The sequence below is a fragment of the Mustela nivalis genome (assembly GCF_964662115.1).
Source record: "Mustela nivalis genome assembly, chromosome: 18".
In the NCBI taxonomy this organism is placed as follows: Eukaryota; Metazoa; Chordata; class Mammalia; order Carnivora; family Mustelidae; genus Mustela; species Mustela nivalis.
Window position 1 is genome coordinate 621,447 of NC_139037.1, and position 21,528 is coordinate 642,974.

Genomic DNA, 21,528 nt, shown 5'->3' on the forward strand with positions numbered 1-21,528 from the left:
AGGCCTCTGCCTTCGGCTCAGGTCATGATCCCAGGATCCTGGGATCGAGCCCCACATCAGGCTCTCTGCTCTGCGGGGAGCCTGCTTCCTCCTCTCTCTGCCTCTCTCTGCCTGCTTATGATCTCTGTCTGTCAAATAAATAAATAAAGTCTTTAAAAAATAGACAAACGTGTTACTTTCAAAGTGTCAGCATTTTCAGACGTTACCTTTATGGTTAAAAGATCTTTCTTGACACTGATGGAGGTGTGATGGTGTTTTTCTGTGCTGTTGTCTAGTGGCTTCGTGATAGCGCCTCTTGCGCTTGAGATCTGTCATCTGTCCAGAATTGACTTCTCTGTAAGTTGGAAGGTTTCACATTTGTCCATACAGATGTCCAGGTGTCCCCTCACCACCGTGGGACTGAGCTGTCAGCCCTGCCCTGCCCTGCCCTGCGGCAGCTCCGAGCTCCTGGTCCGTGTGCGCCACGGGCAGGGAACTTGTTCCAGTCCGCCTCTGCTGGTCGGACACTGTTTCTTCAGCTCTTGGACCTTGATTTTATTTAAATTTGTTTATTAATATGTGTTTATGTAATCTGAGGTTCTTTCCTTTGTCGCTTATTTATTTGCATGCGTTCTTTCTTTTTTTAGACATCTTTTCCACTTTTCCGTAGGACAGTTCAGCCTTCTGCTCAGACGCTGTTCTCTGGATTCTCACGGTCCCCTCTGCTGTAGGTGCTCCCCTGCAGGGTTCTCTGTGCCCTTGTGCTTCTGTGGGGCCCCTACGCTGGCTGGGCTGACTCTTCCACACTGAGGGTTCGTAAGGACCCCACATGGCTTCTGTTCTGTGGGCTGCAGCTGTCGTGTTCATATGCTCACATGTTGCCTTTGAAGGTTTGACATTTTATTCACTCAAGGTGATGAAGTAGCACAGGGCGCCTGGCGGGCTCCGCAGGAGCAAATGCGACTCTTGGTCTTGGGGTTGTGAGTTTGAGCCCCACCATCGGGTGTAGAGAGGACTTAAAAAACTTCTAAGGAATAGTAAAGTAGTACATATACATAAACATTTTTTCTGGAAAGTAACTATTTTACAAAAGAAATGAAACGTAGGGAGAAGAGTGGCACTGTTCTCTGTTTGCAAGCTGCGTAGCACTCCGTGTCTGCACTCCATCTGCTTTCTGCTGCTGGTTTTTTGGTGTGTTTGTTTTTTGTTTCTTTAAGTGCAGAAGTAGTCTAGCCTCTCACAGGCATGTGGTGTGAAAAGAGACCTGTGTGGGTACCTTCTCAGGGGATCTGGAAAGGCACTACGGCGTTGGCGCTGCGGGTCAGTGGCCGTGGCCTGTCCCTTAGTGGGTCTTCCCTTGCGGGTGTCCTGTATTGGTCATTTGGAAAATGTTGATTCATGCAGAGCCTCCTAATAGTAACATGTTTATATTAAGAATTTCTCATTTTTGAGGGGCATGGGAGCCTCCTTTGGTTAAGCATCAGACTCTTGACCTCAGCTCACGGGGTTGTGTAAGCCCGCGGTGGAGCCCACTTGATGTGCCTTTTAATGTTACCGCCAGCCCCGTCGCGGTGTCTTCCGGTGCTGGGATGCTGTTGAGCTCGTGGACGTGGATGCGGGTTTTCCTGAGCTCAGGTTGCACTTGGCAGCTCGAGCTTCGTTACTGACCACGGCTACTGTTGATTTCCAGTTCCGTGGTTTTTGAGAAGAGACCTGGAAACCCAGGTCTGAGTAATAATAACGGTTTGTCTGTGAGTCTTTCAGGTTAAGCCTGTGTTCTGTGGAAATGTAGCCGGGTCAGCCGGCCAGGCCCAGACGCTCTCCTGGGAGTTAGCACTGCCCGCCACACGCCCTTGAGTCTTGTCAGAGCACAGAAGGACGGAGCCTTAAGGTCTGCAGTTCAGTAAGATCCCAAACTGCTGCTTCTGGCTCCAGGACAGTCGGCGGGTGCCGCAGGGTCGTGTCACTGGGGTTGTGTGGGGGTCTCGCCTTTGAGTGGGTGTCTCCCTCGCTGGTCCCTTAGGAAGGGCAGGTTGTCCTGAAAACATTGTTGGCCTCGCAAGCCCCCAGAAGGGGTTCGGGCTCCCTCAGAGCCTGCAGACGGCACAGCCACTGCACCGTGGTGGGGGGCCAGTAGCAAACACGTGGCCGCCGTCTGGTCAAACTTTATTTGTGGACGTGGGCATTTTCATTCCATGCGACTTTCATATGTCACAAATGCTAGTCTTGAATTGCTTTGTTCCCCGAAGGTATCAAATGCGAGGCCCAGGGTGCCCTGCGGGCTTGTGTCCACAGAGCAGCCTACTCTGAGTTGGTCCTGTGAGTTCAAGCCCCACATTGGGTGTAGAAATTACTCAAAAATAAAATAAAAATAAAATAAAATAAAATCAGAAACTCCTTCTTCTCTCTCCGTTGTTCCCGAAGCGGGGAGAGGGCTGGTTTTGGCTTTGGGCTGTATTTTGTGACTCTGTAACCTCCCGCTCTCCTCTGCGGAGGGAGGAGGTGGTGGCTCGGCTTTTCTGCAGGCTCGAGGCCGTCTTCACTGTGCCCTTGCCCTGGCTGGCATTGTGGCCGGATTTGGTGTTGGAGTCTCTGGACCTGCGTCCCGGTGCTGTCGGGCCCTCTGAGAATGCCGGGCACCGCTCCCCGAGTCCCGCCCGCTCCTTTGCCGAGGATGCGGCGCTGCCCCGAGCGCTGCCCCACACTCCTGTCCCCGGCAGGTGCGCCTCTGGAGGTGTGGTGAAGGTAGGTCGCGGGGCGCTGGCTGTTCGCCGGGGTCACAGTCCTCCCGTGGGAAGAGTTGTGTCCCAGGCTGTTTGCTTCTCTTACCCCTTCGGTAGTGCCTTTGCCTTTGCAGGACGTGAGCTTTTTGTATTGGTTCTCCAGCTCTCAGCCTTTTCTCTCATTTTTAGAGTTTTGACTCTTTTATTCTCTCTCCGTGAATTTTTCTACACTGCTAAAACCAGGATTGCTTCTAAGTCATTGTTTCTCTTTGTTCTGCGATGTGTCTCGGAGTTGGTTAAGGAGCATTTTTTTTTTTTTTAAAGATTTATTTATTTGACAGAGACCCAGCGAGAGCGGGCACCAAGCAGGGGGAGTAGGAGAGGGAGAAGCAGGCTTCCTGCCGAACAGAGAGCCCCATGCGGCAGAGCACAGTCCCAGGCCCCTGGGATCATGACCTGAATGGCAGATGATGCTTAACGACGGAGCCACCCAGGCGCCCAGGGAGGGGCTCTTAATGTGTTGGGAGCCCTCGGGACTCCCTCCCATGTGTGAGTCTGTCACGGGGTCATCTTCTCAGGCTTCCTCTCTCCTTCCTGGGCTTGCTGCTGAGTTGGACTCAGCGTCCTGGGGGCTGGTGGGCCTCCCTTGATTGCGGGGGTGTGTTGCCTCTGTGGAGCAGTCTGGGCTGGTGACCCTGAGTTCGGGGCCACTGCGCCTTCCCACAAGAACTGCTCTCCTGGCCTGACTGGTCTGAGCCCTCCTGGTCCTCTGGGCTTGCGCCCCCAGGGCTTGTGTGAACTTGCATGGGCTGTGGCTCTGTCCACGCGGACTCCAGCTCTGACCCGCATGCAGCCACTACACACGCTTTCTGGTCTCCCCGTGTCTTGCTGTTAGCTTAGCCCTCGAGAAGGAGGGGTAAGGCTGGGTCCCGGGATTTTTGCTAGACTGTCGGTGTTGCGACAGGATCGGTTCTTCTCTTGCATCGGGTTCGGTCCTAGAGGGAGCCTCTGTCTCCTACCTGTGGCGAGCCTTGCGGTATGATTCTGTGTTTGGCAAAGAGAAGACGGTGTGGCTATGGTATTTGGGGTTGGCTTAGGTTAAGCCGTGTGTGCTTGCCGACGTGTGGCCGGGGGCCGGCTCCGGTGGCTGTGCGCAGCAGGAACGCTGCTCAAGGCGCCTTTCGGAGAACACACCTGGTCATCGTCCTTGTTTGGAGGGGAGCTCTTATAGTGGATGTCCTGCCCGCCCTCTGACCGGACTCTGTCGGCACCCGCAGCACAGGGCCCCAGGGCGAGCAGGAGAGACCCTGTCCGTCAGGCAGCAAGTGGTGCTCCCGCGGGCCGTGGGCCCCTGTGATACGGGCAGGTGTGGAGCTGCATGACCTTTCCCAGCCCTGCGTGGCCCTGGGCAGGGAGCTGGCTGCAGACCGCAGCTGCTTCCTGTCCAGACCAGGAGGCCGGGCTCTGACCCGTGGCTGCCAGAGCAGTGACGGACTCCCAGAGCCAGCCGTCGAGGCGGACTTTGGTGTCAGGGCACTGGCCGGGGGCTCTTGTCAGGGGACTCGTCCAATTCCGCGCACTCTTGAGTGCTTTCCTGAGTGGTCTCTGTGCCTCCCAGCAGCTTGCGAAGCTGGAGCTGCTGCCTTTCGGTTTGGAGGTGCAGGAGAGGGCCTGCATCCAGGGGCCCGTCCTGTGCAGGGACTGGCCAGTGGTTGGAGCAGCCTTGGACCAGCCACGCTCCCTTCATCCGAATGCACACGGCCCTGCAGACATCCCCCACGTCCTGCCGCTGTGGTGCCGAGGACCGGGTCTGCGTGTATCCCGGAGTGTGCTTGTTTTGGATGTGGACTAGAGCGCCCCTGTGGTTTGGGCAGACAGCCCCAGAGCCCAGCTTCAGTTGGCCTTGGAACTTGTTAGAAGAGACGACCTCCCCCTCCCGCTGCCACGGAGGTGGTCTCCACTGTGATGCCTCTGTTGGGGGGGGTCCCCGCCTCTTCGTGGGTTGAACAGTGAGTGCCCAGCAGTAAGCAGGGAGCCTGTGGTACCCTGGCAGCCTCTGCCCTCCCAGAGGACCCCTGGAAGAAGGGGTGAGCCTGGCCCCTGACCGGTTCTGTGCAACCTTGTGCCAGTCGTGGGTGGCGAAGAGAGCGTCCGGGCTTCTGTCTGCGTCTGCGTCCTTCCCTTTGCCGGCACGACCGTTTCTCTGAGCCGAGAGAGAGGGGCTGGCTGCATGCGGGGGTGGGGGGTGCCGTGCAGCTCGAGACTGGACAGCCCGTGAGGCTGGGGAGACCAGGTTGACGGAAGATGAAGGTGCGTTGGAGACCAGTCCTCAGCTAGTTTGTCACGGAGGACATCCATCCCCTTGGCCCTGCAGCTTGCCAGGCGGGTCTTGCGAGACACAGGACGGTTGACCCAGCGCGTCCAGCTTGCCAGGAAAACCAGTCGGAACACGTCCTTGGCGACTCTGAGCCGTCGAGCAGAAAGCCTTCGTGAAGCTGTCTCGCTCACTGCCCCTGAAGAAATGAGTCTGGGCTGCTGCGAGGCCCAGGCCCTGAGGGGACCGTGGCCGTACCCGTCGTCCTCGTGCTCCACACCGGTTGGGAATACTGAGGTGTTTGCAACCAAGGGGCACTGAGGTGGCCTCGGTGGTCTCAGCTGTCATCGGGAAAAGGAAGCAGAACATTTGGGATGAGCCTCCCAACCCGTGTCCCCAGCCCCTGGCGGAGGGATGGGGCAGGGCCCTGAGGCTCCCGGGTGGGCACGGGGCACGGCATGCTGGGCCGGTGGCTGGCACAGAACGTCCCTTGAACCACCGCCGTGAGGCTGGGGGCCACCGTCGTCCTGCGACAGGTCGCATGGAATCAGCTGTTGTTCACAAAACGAAAGGTGAAAATTCACAAAGGGAAATCTCATTTACGGCGGTGCGGGGGGTCAGGGCGGGCCGGGGCAGCTCCTGTGCCCAGCACTGGCTGTCGGCTGCAGATCTGCGCGGGGGTGGGGGGGGAACACGACGACTGGTTCACTGTCCCAGCAGGAGGAATGGAGGTTTCCTCCTCCCCCAGCAGCAGCCCAGCCACCGAGAAGCCACCGTGCTTCCGGCTCCCACATCCACCCCGCTAGACTTGTAGGTAGCAGCAGCTCCAAGAGTCTCCTCCGCCCCGTGCCCTGGAATTGCCTGTGGTTCGGGGCTGGCTTGTCAGTCCTGGGGTGCCGTTCTCTGCTAGTCAGAAGAAAGCCAGTCTTGCTGGTGAGACGGTAGCAGTTTTATTTTGGATGCGGACGGAACATGACAGGCAGGTGTCTGCTGGCAGAGGCGTGTGTCCCAGCCCGGCTCGGAGGGACTCGGCACGGGGACTGGCACCCAGGGCTTCGGTGGTTCGACTTCAGCGCGGACATTGAGAGCCACTCTCGGGCAGCACCAGTGTAGTACTTCATGGTTCGCAGGGTCTTCGCAGAGCTGGGTGCGTCCTGAAGGGCCGTCGTGGAAGGCCTTCAGGTGGCGCTCTGTGAGTCACCCTGAATGTCCAGACGCTCTCTCTGAATGCTGGGCACAGGTATTTCCCCGTGATGCTGGGCGTCTGCCCGGGCCCAGGGCGCATGGACAGGGAAGATGCTGGAGGAGCTGGCTCAGAATTAACGTCACTCCTTCCTCGTGCCTGGTGCCACCTCTGGCCGTTCTGAGGGAGAATCTGACCGTGGAGGTGGGGTCCTTGTCACGGGGCCGGACTGTGTACTCCGCATCCCGCTCTGTAGCTCTGGCTCTTCCCACGGAGGCAGGAGGAGGAGGCCTTTCAGCTTAGGGGTCTCAGAACTCTACTTCGAATGGAGAGACCACCTCCCAGAGCCATCTCGGGAGGCGTAGCCACTACAGAGTAGGCTGGAGATCGGCTGGTCCAGGCCTTTCCCACTCCTGAGCAGGAGGGCTGGACATGCCACCATGACTCTGTTCCATTTCCCGTCGGGAGAGCCGGCCGTCGGGGGCTTCTCCTGAGTCATGGCCAAGGAGTCGCAGCATGTGCCCCCGAGCCTGGCAGGTGCAGTGTTCTGGGCTGGGAAGTTGGAGGCACGTTCACCATTGCAGGCAGAGGCAGAAGTGTTTTCGGCTTCCGCCGCTGGAGCGTGTGGGTGGCACCTCCGTCCCCTCCTTTGTGTGCAGGGGAGAGGTGTCGGGACGTGAATCAAGTTGGGCAGCCTGGTCCCTCTTCCTGAAGTAAACTGAGGTGTCTTCTCAGGTCAGTTAATTATCAGTTAATGTGGAAAAACGAGAGATCTCTGGAAGACGTGGGAGAGGGCAGTTCAGGGCGCACGCAGGGAGCTGGCGGGGCCGGGGAGAGCTCTGTGTTCCCGTGGTGCGTGAAGTTTGTCGTTCAGAAGCCGCACCCCGTGCAGATGCGGGGCCGGCCCGGCCCCTTCGGTGACTTAGTCCCAGAAACTTCTTATCCAGACAGCGAAGCACAGAGGTGTGTCACTGGGGGTGGCTGGTGGCGGTGGTGGTGGGTACACTGTTTTCTGACCCTGAGGGTGGACATTTAGAAGTGGGGGCACCTGGTGGCTCCGTGGGTGAAGCGTCTGCATTGGGCGCCCCGGTCCTGACCCCGGGGTCCGGGGACCGAGCCCCACGTCGGGCCCCTGCTCAGCTGCTCCCTCCGCCTTTCACATCACTCGCGCCCTTTCTCTCTCTCAGTACATAAATAAAATATTTTTAAAAGTACAAAAAGTATAAAAAGAGAAGACAGTGGCTTTTGGGAAGACCGCACGGAGCGAGCAGGAGGCCGCGTTTCAGAAGGTCCGTGTTGCCATGGTCAGGTCAGGTCAGCATGGCCACTGGCAGAGATGGAGAGGTTGACTTTGCTCTCAGGTCTCATGGGGGCTCCCCCAGGGCCACCAGGAAGGCCCGCTGGGGTTTCTGCCGGAGAGCAAGCCGGCGCGAGGCTGGACAGCTCCGGACAGGCCGGTCGGAGTAATGCTGTGGGTCCTTAGGGGGCCTCTGGTTGCCTGGTGACTGGCCTGTGTGTGTGAGGTGAAGAGTTGGTGGTGGTCTCGTGCAGGAACGGTTTGCTGTCTCGAAGAAAGGGCTACTCTGGGAGGGGCAGTCTCTCCCCAGACAGTGGGGTGTTTTTGTTTTTGTTTTTAACCATGTCAGTACATCATAAAATACAGAAATAAGGCAGCCTGTGGCCTGGCATTTCCTGGGAAATACAGGGGCTGGGCCTCAGGTCCCTGTGTAGGGTCCTGCTGAGTGGGCCCAGATCGCGGCACCTGAGTTGCTGGGACATCTGACGGGACTGGGAGGGCTCCCTCAGGGGCATCTCATGGCTGCTTCCTGCTCATTTTGTTTGGGAGAAGGTGGGGAATTGGGTCTGCATGGTTCTCATCCTGACCTTCTGTCTGGGGGCTGTGCGGGGAGGCAGCTGCTTCCCAGGGGGCGCCAGTGGTGAGTGGGGGATAAGGCCATGGCGTAGAGGGTAGCTGCTGGGAGGTACTGCCCCTGGGGTGTGACCCTGCCGGTGGAGCGGGCCAGGGGGCCTGCAGGAGCCGGGCCAAGCTCTGCACCCTGGCGTGGGCTACGGGGCAGGGGCCCGAGCACCCTTGCTAGCACCATGCCTCGGGCGGCACCCAGTCTGTTCCGGGGGGTGTGAATTTGAGCTTGCCTGGGCTTCGTGGGGATGGCCCTGACCGACCCTGTGTGTGCTCTCGTTTGCAGCCGACGGTCGATGGCGAGACGACGGCCGCATAGATGAAGACCAGGTGAGGGAAGAGAGCCATGCCCAAGGGGGGGTGTTCGCGGACGCCGCAGCCCGAAGACCGCTCCCTCGGCAGCGACATGGTGGAGAAGCAGCCGGGGAGGAAGGTAACACCCGGCCGCCCGCCCTCACCGGCGCCACCACTGGCTCCGGGGCCCCGCCCTCGTCGACGTCCCTCTGCGGCGACAGTGACCCAGGCCAGATCGGGGCCGCAGACCTGCTTTTTCTTAAGGACGTGCCCGGCACTCGGGAGCCCGAGTGAGGCTGTCACTAGGGTCACGTGCAGGTTGCCGACAGCGTCGGTGTGGGCCCACGCGTCTGTTCTGGGGCCGCAGAGGTCTGTCGTGGTTTCAGGGAGGTCGTCTTGCCGCGCGCCGACCGGAAGCACTGCTGGGGTGCCCGTGTGCGCTGTCCCTGGCCGCGCGCACGTCTGCGGTCAGAACAGAGCGCCTCGCGCTCATGGCGGGAGGTGAGCCGGCCCTGCCAGCTTGTCGTGGGTGGCACCGCCCTTCACCCTCCAGGAGTCCCCGTCCCCCGGCACGCCTGCATGGCAGGCCGCCCATGCTGTGACCTGTGTGAACGGAAGCTCCGTGTCCGTGCACCTGCTTTCTCTGCTGACGTCCCGGTTGGGGGGTAGGAGGGGCCGAGTGAGTCGAGCCCGGCCCTCCATCGGGTTGAGGGGAGACGGGCGCAGGTCATGTAGGTCGGCCTGTGAGGGAGCTCGTCACAGTGCATAGACTGCAGAGGCTCTGCTGCGTGGGCATCTGTGGCCACGCATTCTGTCCCACTGGCCCTGTCCCTCAGCACCTCGTGCCGTGCGCGGGAGCAGGCAGGAAGCCCCACGCGGAGCTGTGGGCAGGCTGGGGCTGCAGTTCTGGTGTGAGCTTGGGTGGGAGTCGCGGGCGGGTCTGGGAGGCCTGGGTGCGGGGGTTCCGGCTGCGACTTGGGATGACCTTGTGCTGCTGTGCCCACGAGGGGCGGGAGCTGCTGGGGACGGATGTGCCATGGGCCAGCCCAGCAACTCTTACCTTGGGACGCTTTCACACAAAACGGCCGAGCGTCGTTGGTCATCACGGTGCCCAGGTCTGAGTGTGGGTTTTCCCAGGGTCGGCGTCCCCACGGGTCCTGTCTGGGCTGCCTCCTCTGCCTCCAGCCTGGCTCCCCCGAGTGGGCAGGCAGCTGGGCCTCCAGACCACGTGCCCCCAGCTCAGTTCTCCGCCCACGCAAGCTGCGCAGAAAAGGCCCCCAGAGCCCAGCGCCTGCCTTGGAGGGAGCCGCCTTCTGACCCTGGGCACGCACCAGGCGGCCAGGAGCGGCAGGCTCCTCTCTGAGCGGCTCGTCCCCGCATGGGACCGGCTGACGAGGGCAGTGTGGGCACGTTTGCCACGGGGTCCATGTGTGTCTGCTCTGCTTTCTTCTCAAGTGAGGTAGCTCTCTCTCAGCTATGCCCCCCCAGGAGGGACGTCTTGGTGGTCTCTGTCCCGACCCGTTTTGCTAGCGAGCAGAGCTCAGCAGCTGCCTCGAGCGATCGTCCTTGCTCCGGCCCAGCGCTCAGGAAGGTCCCCAGCCCCAGTCTGCCAGGAGCCCCGTCTGAGCGTCTCTGCCGCCCCGACCCCCTCCTGGCTCTGTCGCAGGTCTGGGTTTTCCCTGCATGGCTGGTGTGTGAGGAGCTGAGACTTCAGGACGGTCAGCTCTCGAGTGAAATGGGTCTTATCTCATAGTACATTGTTGTTGTTTTTAAGATTTTATTTATTTGATACACACAGAGATCACAAGCAGGCAGAGAGGCAGGCAGAGAGAGCGGGGAAGCAGGCTCCCTGCTGAGCAGAGAGCCCGATGCGGGGCTCGATCCCAGGACCCTGAGATCATGACCTGAGCCGAAGGCAGAGACTTAACCCGCTGAGCCCCCCAGGCGCCCTCATAGCTCCTTGTTTAACACTGGGGCAAACCCCACCCAGATCAGAGTCGGCAGAACAACCACCGCCGTGGGAGGCCTCCTCCTGATGACGTACCGCAGTGGGGCCGCCCTGCCCGGGTTCCACAGGGGCTCCCTATTGAATGTCACCGTCCCCTTCGCAGGCTCTTCGTGCGGCGGCCACCCCACCGTGTGCACTCCTCTGCGGAGGGATGTGTGGGCAGCTCCCCCTGGGGGCGTGACACGCGCCCGCTGGCAGATGGGCCAGCAGTTTGTCCCCGAGAGAGTGGAGGCTGGCCTGTGTCCTTGTCACACAGAGGTCCTTGCAGCTGACCTCTGGCCTATTGGGTGTGGTGGTGGTGGCTGCTTGCGGGCTGGGCTCCTGTCCGTCTTTGCGGCTGGGTCCGTGGGTATTTTCTTCCCTGTGGATGTTCACACGGTCCCTGTCACTTACTGAACAGGGCCCCCCTGCGCCGTGTCACTGCCGAGCTTTTGTCCCGAGGCAGCAGCCTCTGCTCTTCAGTCAGAACCTTTGGCCCTTGGCCCCGGGGTGGTCTCCAGCGACTGTGGCCATTTTCTGGTCCACGTGTGTGTGGCCCCTCCACGTGGTCCTGCTCATTTGGGTCCTTTGAGCTTTCACGTAGGTTCTGAGGCTGGTTGGGTTCCACAGGAAGCCTGGGGCGTTTTGATGGGACACTTGTGGCCTGAAGCGGGGTCTGCAGAGACCATCCTGTCGGCCGTTTGCTTGGGTCTGACCCACGGACAGGATGCTCCTCCTTTTTGTTCGTCTCCGTTTTCTCTTGGCAACACCGCGTCATCGTGTGGAGGCCGCAGACTGACGTCTTCTGCTAGAGTCACTCCTGCAGGTTTGGTGTCTTCTGATCCTAACTGAAGTGATAAACTTGAGTGTCATTTCCTGATTGTTTCTAGAAATCAGCTATTTTTCTGTAACCAGCGACTTCTGATTCACTTACTGACCTGAATGGTCTATTTTTCACGTACATACCCCTAAGCTGTGAGGGTGAGTGCTGCGTTCCTGCTTGGGCAAAAGTGGGGGAGGGGGTCGCACCCAGTCTGGTTCCTGTGTGTCTCCCCGCGGCCGAGCGCGCCGGTCCTGTCTGCTCCTGGGGACGCTCGGCGAGCTGGTGTCCCGGCACCTTTCTGACCCTGTGCGTGGAACTTTCCGTTGGCGACGGGGCTGGACTTCAGATGGGCAGTCATGAGGGTCCTGGTTTATATTCGGGAAGCAGGAGTGCCGCTGGCGAGCTGCGCCGGTGTCAGAGCTGACACTTCTGCCTGCTCTGTGCCCTTCTCATCCGCACACGACGCCGGCAGTCTCTCGTTTTAGCTGCTCTGGTGGGAGCCCTGGTCTCCCCTCCTGGGTTTAATTTGGACGATCTTGATGCAGAACGTCTTCCGCACGCGGTTGACAACGTGGCTGCCTCCTTTGGGAAGGGCGGGCTCATCTTCCGCTCACTTAAAAACCCGGTTTGTTCTCCAGTAGCTGTGGGGACGCAGCTCTTTGGGGACCCCCGTCAGCTGTCAGCCTCGGGGGCCTCTGGGTCCGCTGGAGGGGCCTCGTGCTCCTGTGCCCAGAGCTCTTGTCAGGGTCAGCAGGGAATTTGGTCACAGGTTTCAGGCGACTGTTGGATGATCGTATGATTTTCTTTCCTGTGTTTGCTCATGTGGTAGGTCACGGTGGTTTCTGAGCACTGTGTTCCTTCTCCCACAGAAGCCTGTAGCCGGGCGCCGGGAGTGTGCTCAGTGGGCAGGTGTTGATGGCCGCTTGGGCTTGTGCTGCGGGGCTCTGTCCCTCTGTCAGGGCTGGGGTGGCCTGGTGGCGGTCCCAGCCGGAGGCCGTCCCTGGACCATGGGGACGGGGATTGTGGCCGAGCTCGGTGAGCGCTGGCAGGTGTGCCCTGGCTGCTGGGCGTAGGGTGCGGGGGTGTGGCTGTGACCCTTCCTGTTTGCCGACAGCTCTCCCGAGGAGGAGCGCAGAGAGCAAGCCCCGGCGGGGAGCCAGTCCCTTCTGCCCGTGGGGGGCTGTGTGCGTCCCCCAGAGCCCCATGCTATGCCGCGGGCAGACGGGGAGGCTGGGAGCTTGCGGCACACGGACGGGGGGCGGCGGTTTGAGCTGGGCCGTCTCCACGGAGCAGCCCCCCCCCCCCCCCCCCCCAGGATGTGTTGTCAGCCAGGACCGCAGGGTCCAGGGCGTGGAGCACACCAGGGGCCCCTGCCTCTGCTCAGCGCTGGGTCCTTCATTATTTGAGGCTGGGGCCATCCCACCCTTGGCCTCCCGGGCTCTGTGCACGTCCATTCCCACAGGGGCCCTCCCTGCTTGTGTGGACAGCACTGGTCAGCGAGCGGCCTGTTGCTAGATGTGCCCTGAGCCCCCCTCATCCTGAGCAGGTGCCAGCTGTCCTTCCACACTTGGGGCAGCACGGCAGGCACAGGGCTGGGCGCACTTCGCCCTGGTCAGCTTGCTGGTCAGGATGGGGCTGGGGTTTGGGCTTCTCGATCCTCACCCTGTAGGAGGGAGCAGCCCTGAGACAAGACTAGGAAGGGGGTGACGGCCCCTCCCGGCCTCCTGCATCAGGGGTGCGGCCTGCAGGGTCTGTCCCCGGAACAGCCGCACAGTGTCACTGGCACGTGGCGATGTCGTTTGGGGAGGGAGGAGGCCCCTTCCCAGAACGGAGAGATCTCGGGGGGGCCCAGGCACGTGAGGGGCACTGGGCTCCTTCCGTTCATAGAGGAGGTCGTGGTGGAAAACCCCTCCCCTGCCAGCGCTCCCTTTTCAAGGCCAGCGCTGGTTTTCCCCGTTATGTGATCCTTCCCTGGAACGCCGTGTTGGAGACAACTTGAGTCTCTGCTCTCTTGATACTCACGGAAACACCCGGGTTTGGGGATGAGAAGGGGGGCTGTGTGCGGGGCCGGAGAGAAGTAGAGGGGCTTGTGTGCTCATGGGAGCCTGGTGGGCGGGAGGTGCTTCTCCCTGCCCGAGTAAGACACGGGCTCTTCCCCGCGCGCGGAACGCAATCCCAGTAAGCGTGGGAGCAATGTCTGAACGCACCGTCTTCTTCTCTAGGATAAAGATAAAGTTTCCCTGACCAAGACCCCAAAGCCGGACCGCAGTGACGGAGGGCAGGAGGTGAGGGAGCGAGCGACCAAACGGAAGCTGCCCTTCACCGTGGGCGCCAATGGAGAGCAGAAGGACTCGGACACAGGTACAGGTCCCGCCCTCTCTCCCTATGGACCGCCCCAGGCCATCGCCACCTCCCAGACTTGTCTCTTCCACAGAAAGTGTCCTTGACAGCCCCTCCCTCAGGCGCCTCCTGACCCTGGACCCTGCCTGGGTGGTTCCCCCAGGACAGATACCCCCTCCTCAGCCTCTCTGCGCCTGTCCGCTTTGCACCAGGACTCTTGGGAGAGTCCTGCTGGAGGTCTGAGAGCATCTTCTTTGTTGTTGATATGCGGAGTGACCAGTGCTGATAGGAGAGGTTCACAGAGAGCTCCCCCGAGACTGCCGCGCCCCCAGCACACGCAGCGGGGCTCCCGGTGTGTGCCCAGCTGTAGGCACGAGTGTGGGCTCCTCTACCCTGGTTCCCAGGCCCCTGTGCTCTGCTCAGTCCCCTGGACATCTTGCACTGCAGGATAAGCATGTTTTCCCTTAGGGCTGCAAAAGCACGCAAGTTAAATCCAGGTGTTTGAAGTAAAAGCCAGAGGGAACTCACCGAGTGAGCGGGGGCCAGTGCTGTTTCCTGCCTGTGGGGCCTGGGGGCAGAGCAGGGCCATGAGCGTGTGCGTGCGTGCAGGGGGCGAGTGATGCTTGGCACGTGCGCTTCTGCATTGGTGCCGTGTCGAGCAGCTCCTGGGGCAGGAACCGGCCTTGCTCCTACCAGCCCAGACTGTTTCTCCTCCATTTTTTTTGTTTGTTTGTTTTGTTTTTTTAATTTTATTTACTTATTTGACAGAGATCAGAAGTAAGCAGAGAGAGGGGGAAGCAGGCTCCCCGTTGAGCAGAGAGCCTGACTTGGGGCTCAATCTTAGGACCCTGAGATCATGACTTGAGCTGAAGGCAGAGGCTTACCCACTGAGCCATCCAGGCGCCCCCTGTCTCTCCTTCTTGAGCCTGGTGCTCAGGGCCCTTCCTGGCCTGCAGGTCCTCTGACCGCTCTGCCGATGTGCACGCCTGTCACAGGCAGGGGCAAGAGGAGCACAGAATTCCCACGGAGCCACAGAACCTGGGGTGAACCTGCCACACCGTGCTCGCAGCTGTAGGACAAGGAGCAGAGGCCCCGCCAGGATGGGGGTGGGGGAGGTGCTTCCTGCACACGAGGGTCCGTGTCAGGGACTGACACTAGATGAACGTGTGTGAAAATCGGGAGAAATGGCCGAGGAAACAGCCTGGAAACTTGTGCCGTGGCTTTTATTCCTGAGGCTACAGGTTCCTCCGCCAGCGCCCTTTGTGGGTGCTCCGCGTGCACACGTCTGGTCAAAAGCCAGGGAAATGCGTTTGGTTCTGCCAGCTAGCGTATGACGACGGTGTCATGGCCCCCAGGGACCCTTCGCAAGGGTGTGACTGAGCCCATGGCTGCTGTGGCTGTGCTGGCACTGGGGGACAGGAAGGGGCGGGTAAGCAAGTCGGGCAAGCAAGTCGGGCAGCCTGTGGGTGCACGTGGACGCCGGGCTCTTGCCGGAACGGAGGGCCCCGCAGAGGTTCTGGGAGTCGGGCTTTAGGTCTGCAGGAAGTCAGACTGGCCTGGAGACCCTGCCTCCTGTTTTCGGTGCCTCTAGCTCTTCTAGTTGCAGAGGGCCTGGCTTGGTCACGAGCTCTCTGGGTGGCGGGGGTCAAAGTTTGCTGTCTGGCCTCTGGGACGTTCTTGTAAATTCCCCAGCAGCCTTGCTGTGAGTTGAGGAGAGTGTGTTGGGGCTTCTTCCAGCGGAGCGCGCTCGGGGGCAGGGCAGCGGCCCACTCTGCTCTGGGTGGTTGGGATTTCTTTGTGATGCGCAGTCCGTTGTTCCAGCAGGCCTTAAAGCATCTATCTCTGGATGGCCCCCATTTTAGCCGGGGACCGCCAGGTGACTCACCTGGACCTGCACGGTTCTCCGGGGCTCCCTGGCCTGCAGGTCTCGGGTCTGGGTGAGTGCTGGGAGGGAGTGGCCGTGGGGTTGGAGGAGGGTGAGGATCATTTTGAACACGAAGTCTCCAGGCCAGGACTGCGTTGCAGACGTCTGAACGTGCACACGGTGCTTGCCCTGATGCTGTCACCAGCCCTTGGGGGCGGCTTGTGCACCCCGTGGGTCTGCTTCGAGCACAGCTGCGTGTTCTCTGTGGGCGTGTCGCGCAGGACTCGGGAGCCGCTGGCACTTGCCGCTCGGTGTGTCACGTGCGGCACTGGGAGGGGGGCTGCTGGGGCCCGTGGCTGGGCCTGCGGGGTCGGGGAGCAGAACACCTGTGCGGGCGCTGGCTCTGCGGCAGACTCCAGAGTGTGCCGACGGCCCCGCTGCCCCCGCCCCTGCTCCTGCCGCGTCCCTCCGGCGCCCTCTGCTGGCAGCCCTGTGCTCGTGGCGAGGGAACACCGCGGAAGGCTCCGGAACCCGAGGTTCTGTGTGGCCAATAGTGGCTTTCCTCAGCTGGGCCCCCCGGGTGGGAGGAGGCTGCTGACCCTCTACCTGGGGACCGCCGAGCTGCCTGAGAACATTGTCCTGTGTCCCCGACCCCCAGGAGGCACCCTCCGTCCGCTGGGCTTTGTCAGGCCTGGCGGCGGCCTGCCAACAGCAGGACCAGTGAGAGCCGGCCCTGGTCTGTATCCCGGCCGGGGACGCCGGTCTTCCGCAGGTGGTTTGTCTCTCTGGCTGCCCGCGTAGCACCCTGGACAGCTCGTCCTTCCAGAAGCTCCAGCCCCCGCGCGTCTCCGAGCTTGGCCTGCTGCGGCCGGCGGGCGGCGTGTGCTTGCGGCGTCTGGTCTGGGAGAAACGAGCCGAGCCCCTGGCAGGCTCTTCCCATGCCCGCCCGGCCAGGGCCGCAGCGCCCGCCGCGTGAGGAGGAGAGTCCTGTGACGGCTACAATTCAGATTCTGCTCTTTTGTTTCTTTATGTTTAAATTTCTTCTCAACTCTTGAACAAGTCTGTGAGGCAACTTCCAGGTGGTTTCCATGCGCACCCGCCTGTGGCAGGCTCCTTCGTGAGCCTCCTGCTCGGGTACGGTCTCCGTCCCTTACTCTGGCGAGAGCTGTGCCACTCGCTGCTGAGCCACCAGGGTGGCGCTGCCTGTCCCTAGGGCCACACGGGCTCCCGCTTCAGAGGGCTGCGGTGTCAGAGGCGTCAGGAGCCAGAGCTGCCGGGTCTCACTACCTGAAGGTTTCTTCGGAGTCATGACAAACTAGGTTTCTCTTATTTTGGTTTTATCTGAAGAGTAAGAGGCTGGCGTCCTGTATCTGGGTATTTACGAGCAGTGCGGACGTGTAAACCACTCGTCCACTCCATCTTAGCGGTTTGGGTATGGTCATGTGCTCGCTGAAATCCCGGTCATCCCTGTTCTACCAGACGGAGGGGGGGCGTCTCCCGTTGGAGGACAGATTGCGGCTCCGCTGCCCGTGTCTGCGGGCTCCAGGGAACCGGGACCCCCATGCTGCTGCGTGCCCGAGGGACATGTGCCTGATGAGGAAGGGCTTCTCCGCTCACTTGCTTATTCAGGGGTCACTGCCTGTGCCACTGGGGAGCGCCGCTGCGGTGGGAGCCTCTGGCTGGAGAGGGCACCCGCCACCCACAGTGACCCCATTTCTCTGTCACTGTCCTCCCTAAACTGGAGCAGCTTCTTCCTGTACGTACAGAAGGGAGTGTGGACCGGCCAAGGAAGTCTCCTTCTACCTGAAATTCCCAGTGTCCCCCGCGTGTGGAGTAGGAGGGAACCTGCAAGATGGTGGCTGTTCTCGGGGGCCCTGCTGTCCACACAGCATAGGTAACCTGGGCCCTCAGAACCACCCTGGGTTCTGTGACCCACAGGGAGGACTCCCCGGACCATGACTGATTACTGACAGGGTGCAGAGCAGACTCGACACGGGGAAGCACATACGGGGCTGCCTCCGGGAAAGCTGGCTGTGGCTTCAAGAGCCCTCCCGGAGGAGCCTGCTGGTCTCCCAGGGTCAGAGGCAGGCATCGAGGGGCGGTCAGGGGCTCCTGTAGACGGGCCCAGGACTGGCAGGATTGGTGGCATGTTCATACATCCGTGCAGGTTGGGGTGTGGTTTATTTCATTTTATTTATTTTTTTTAAGATTTTACTTATTTATTTGTCAGCGAGAGTGAGCACAGGCAGGCAGAGCGAGAGGGAGAGAAGCAGGCTCCCCACTGAGCAGGGAGCCCGATATGGGACTTGACCCCAGGACCCTGGGATCATGACCTGAGCTGAAGGCAGCCGCTCAACCAACTGAGCCACCCAGGCATCCCTCATTTAAAAGTTCTCACTGTGCTTTGGTGCCACGAAAGGCGGGGGCAGTGGTTGGCGCCTGGGTCGTGTGGGCCTTTCAGGCTGGCGTCTCTTCCTCACACCCCGGCTCCCTCCTCACGGCCACAGCAGACCTCACCAAACTCAGCAGCACCTGCAGGACTGGTGTGGTCGCCCTGCTCAGAGAAGAGGAAACGCAGCTGTAGAGCGACCCAGCTGGGGCCTGGGAGGAGAAGGCAGATGTCCGAGGGACCCTAGACCCCCGCCTTCTTGGGCGAGGAGATGGCGACCAGAGAAGCCGGGGCTTGCTGAAGGTCCTCTGTCTTCACGGCGCGGTCAGTCGCGGTGACTTTCTGACGGAGGAGGGAAGAGCCAGTCACAAGTTCAGCCTGAACGTCATAGGCCCCACACAGGTTGTGTGGGAGCTTGGATCCTGGTCTTGCTGTGCTTGGAGAACCGAGTGTGAGACTTGGGACAGAGACAAGCCCCACGCAGCTCCTGGCCTGGTGTGGATCGCCTCCGGCATGTGGGCTGTCCCACTGGAAGTGGTTCTTCGTGGACTCTTCATGTCGGGCCTCGTGTCTGGTGGGGAAGGCTTTCTCCTGACGGGGCTGTGCCCCCGGTGCCCTGCCTGCCATCAGAGCGCCCTGAGCTCTGCCTGAGGTCTCAGCGAGCACTGCCATTCCACAGCCGGGCCCCCAAATGGTCTCGTGGGCCGTGCGATCCCAGCAGTGCTGATGCAGAGTCAAGGTGGGATGTGGGGCTTGCAGATTTCCCTTCTGGGCAGCGTGGTGGACTGTCTCCTGGAAGAGCCATCAGCTACAGCAGCCCGGGAAGTCAGAGATGGGGTCCCTGAGCGTGCCGAGTCCCCAGGAGTCAGGAACAGGGGGCGTTGGGCCACTGCGGGTCTGTCGGGGCCACGGTGGACATGTCCACAAGCGCCACACTTGGGACACCTCAGGCAGGAAGAAGACCCCATCCCAGATAAGGCGAGGGGCTTTGGGAGGTGTCCCCAGAGACAAACACCAGCCTCCCTCTGGGACCAGGTCGTGGGCCGCCCTGTGCTGCTGGGGACGCCTCTCCCTCCACCCAGTCCCAGATCAGAGGAAAAGCCAGTCCTCTCTGGAGAGATGGGCTTCCATGTGGTTTCTGGACCCCAGGGTTCAGACGAGCACAAGTGCCGGGTCAGAACCACAGAGCACGAGGAGAGGGGAGCCTGCCCCAGGGACCTCGCGTGTGGGTGCTGCGTAGAGAACATGACCCAGCCGGTGCAGTGAAGGAGAAGCTGCAAGCAGCGGCAGGGACCAAGGTGCTGGAGACCACCACGGGGGCTTTTAAAATAGGTAACGTGGGATAAACGGGAACAAAAGCCCCAGCGCAAGCCCCGGCGGACAGCTGGGGTGTGTGCCTCATTACGTAGGCCACGAGGAAGAATCTGTGGGTCAGTAGGTAAAACCACGGAAATCGCCTGGACTGCAGAAGAGAAAGAGCAAAAGACAGGCCTCGGGAAAGAGGCTCAGGGTGTCGCGAGAAGGCAGCCGGATGGTCTTGGGACGGCAGAGCCCTTGGTGCTTGTGCAAACCCTCCAGCGTGGAGGTGCGGTTTGTTGCGGGCAGAACACTGGTGGGTACACACACGCGTGCACGGTGACAGGATGGTAGGGACAGCGGGTGCTGAGGTGGCCGTGGAGTCCCGAGGCCTGGCAGCATTCCTGCCTGCTCCCAGGGAAGAAGGTTCTGGGGAGGAAAGCTGCCTGTCGCCAGACACCCGAGAAGCGTAGTGGCAGGACGCAGAGTCTGGAAACCGAGGTCCCTCAGAACCCCACCCTGGGAAACCCCACTGCAGCCCTGCAGCTGTGGTGCCGTGTTCCAGAAGGCCCAGCTGGGAAAGGGGGTTACTGCTGGGACCAGCCGCGGAGGGTGGGGTCCCCTGCACTTGTCAGCTCGGGGGCTGCACCCGAGAAGGGCGACGCGGTGCGGCACCAGCACCACAGAGCACCACAAGCTCACACCGTAGACCTGCACAGCAGCGCCCTTTCCGCGTGCTGCTCTGACGATGGCACAGGGGACGGTCCAGGCTTCTGTGTAACCGTCACCCTCCACCAGCCACAGTCGGAACACCGGGAACGTGGCGGGGATGAGGGAGACGGATGGGCAGACCGGAAGGGAGTGACTCCACGGGACAATGTGGCCCCGCTCCAGGCTTTGGGACGGTGGGCCCTGGGCTTCCCGAGGGATAGCTGCGCTGCCTTCTCGGGGCCTCTGCTGAGCCTTTGCAGCACCTAGAAGCATGTCCGTGCTGTGGACCTCGGCCGACCAGTGTCTGCTCCGTGACTGGGAGATGGCCTTCATTCTCCCTGTCTTCCGGTTGGACATTAGAAACACAAACGAGCAGGTGCTGGGGGGCCTTGTTGGGAGAGGTCGCTGTGGGTCATGGCTGCTCCTCTGCTCTGCAGGGGCGCCGCCCAGCGGGGGTGGGGGTGGGCCGTGAGACGGGTTGTGCACTCCGCTCCCCCTCCTGTGGACCCCGGTCACAGGCACAGCAGCGCAGCAGCTTTAAGAGGGGCAGCAGGCCTGGCCCTGTGTCGCTTGGCTTCTCTGGCCGGAAGTCTGCTTCCTCTGGGCCGGCTCCCTCGGCTCCCTCAGGCGAAGGCACACGTGGCGGGGCTGGACTCCGGCCCTCTGGATGCCCGGAGCGGCAGGTGCTGCTGGAGGGCCACGTGTCCCCAGCAAGACACGGGCCTTTGCAAGATGGAATTACATGCGACGTCCCACTGCGCTCTGGGAGAGCTGTGTGGGAGCGTGGGCTGTCAGGCCCCTCCCACCGGGGGGTGTCATTGCCTTCCGTGTCCCTTAGCATTTTCCAGCGTTGTCTAGGGCTCCTGGCCATGGAGGCAGGGAGGCCCACTGGGGCCCAGGGCCCCCCTGCACGCTGTGTCTCCACATGCTACACGTGATCTTGTGGGCCTGGTGCTGTCGTGTCCTGCTCTGCGGTGTGGGGCACAGTCTGTTACTGCAAAAGCCCCTTTGGGCAAAAGGCCGGTGGCTTTCAGCTGCCACTCAAGGGAAGTGCATCTCTTGCCTCTCCAGCTTGGAAGGGAGCTTTGCCTGTATCATCACATGTATCTGCCCGACCCTGCCTTGCCTCTCCCTGGGCTCACTGCTGCAGAGAGCAGGGCCGGGCCCCTGGCTCTGTCCTCCACCCCCGTGACCAGGAATCCTCAGCACCGCATGTGTCTCTGAGCTCTGCATTCCTCCTTCCTCCTGCCTGTGGCATTCTGTGTCCGTTCCCCTGGGGGGAGGCCGCAGCGACCTGAACTGTGTATGCTCAGTGGGGGGCACCTTGGGTAGGGGCCCGAGAGGCTCTGGTGGTCCCGGGAGGCTGGGTGGAAACTGGGTCCAGACTGCAGAGTGTGGGAGCGTTCTAGCACCCAGAGCCCTGCGCTAGAGACCCTGCATCGGCCTAGACCCTAGAACGCGTCCTGGAGCAGCCGGCCGGCGTGGACATGCTAGGTTGAGGGTCCTGTTTCTGTCCGTGTTTGTACTCGGGAGCATGTCAAGAAGCTGCGCGTGGCAGAGAGAGTGGCAGAGAGGTGGGCTGCACCCAGAGGTGGTCCGCGGCGTGCTCAGCCCTCAGCCGTGAGAGAGCTTTAAAACCAAGTGCCCGACTTGGGCTCTGTGGCCCCGAGTCACTGTGGAAGTGCGGTGTAACTGCTTGGGAGC

At 61.2% G+C, this 21,528-nt stretch overlaps 1 protein-coding gene across 7 annotated transcripts in view; it reads left to right on the forward strand.

Annotated features, from left to right (window-relative positions):
• Window positions 1-21,528, forward strand: part of ANKRD11 (ankyrin repeat domain containing 11) — a 174,649-nt gene that overhangs the window by 134,948 nt on the left and 18,173 nt on the right. For all 7 annotated transcript variants that reach the window (XM_082711427.1, XM_082711426.1, XM_082711430.1 and 4 more), the window contains 2 exons: window positions 8,407-8,553; window positions 13,447-13,585. In XM_082711427.1, coding sequence (XP_082567553.1) covers window positions 8,467-8,553; window positions 13,447-13,585 — 226 coding nt within the window. In that variant the 5' untranslated portion in view covers window positions 8,407-8,466. Of the gene's footprint in view, window positions 1-8,406; window positions 8,554-13,446; window positions 13,586-21,528 lie in introns of those variants that run through there.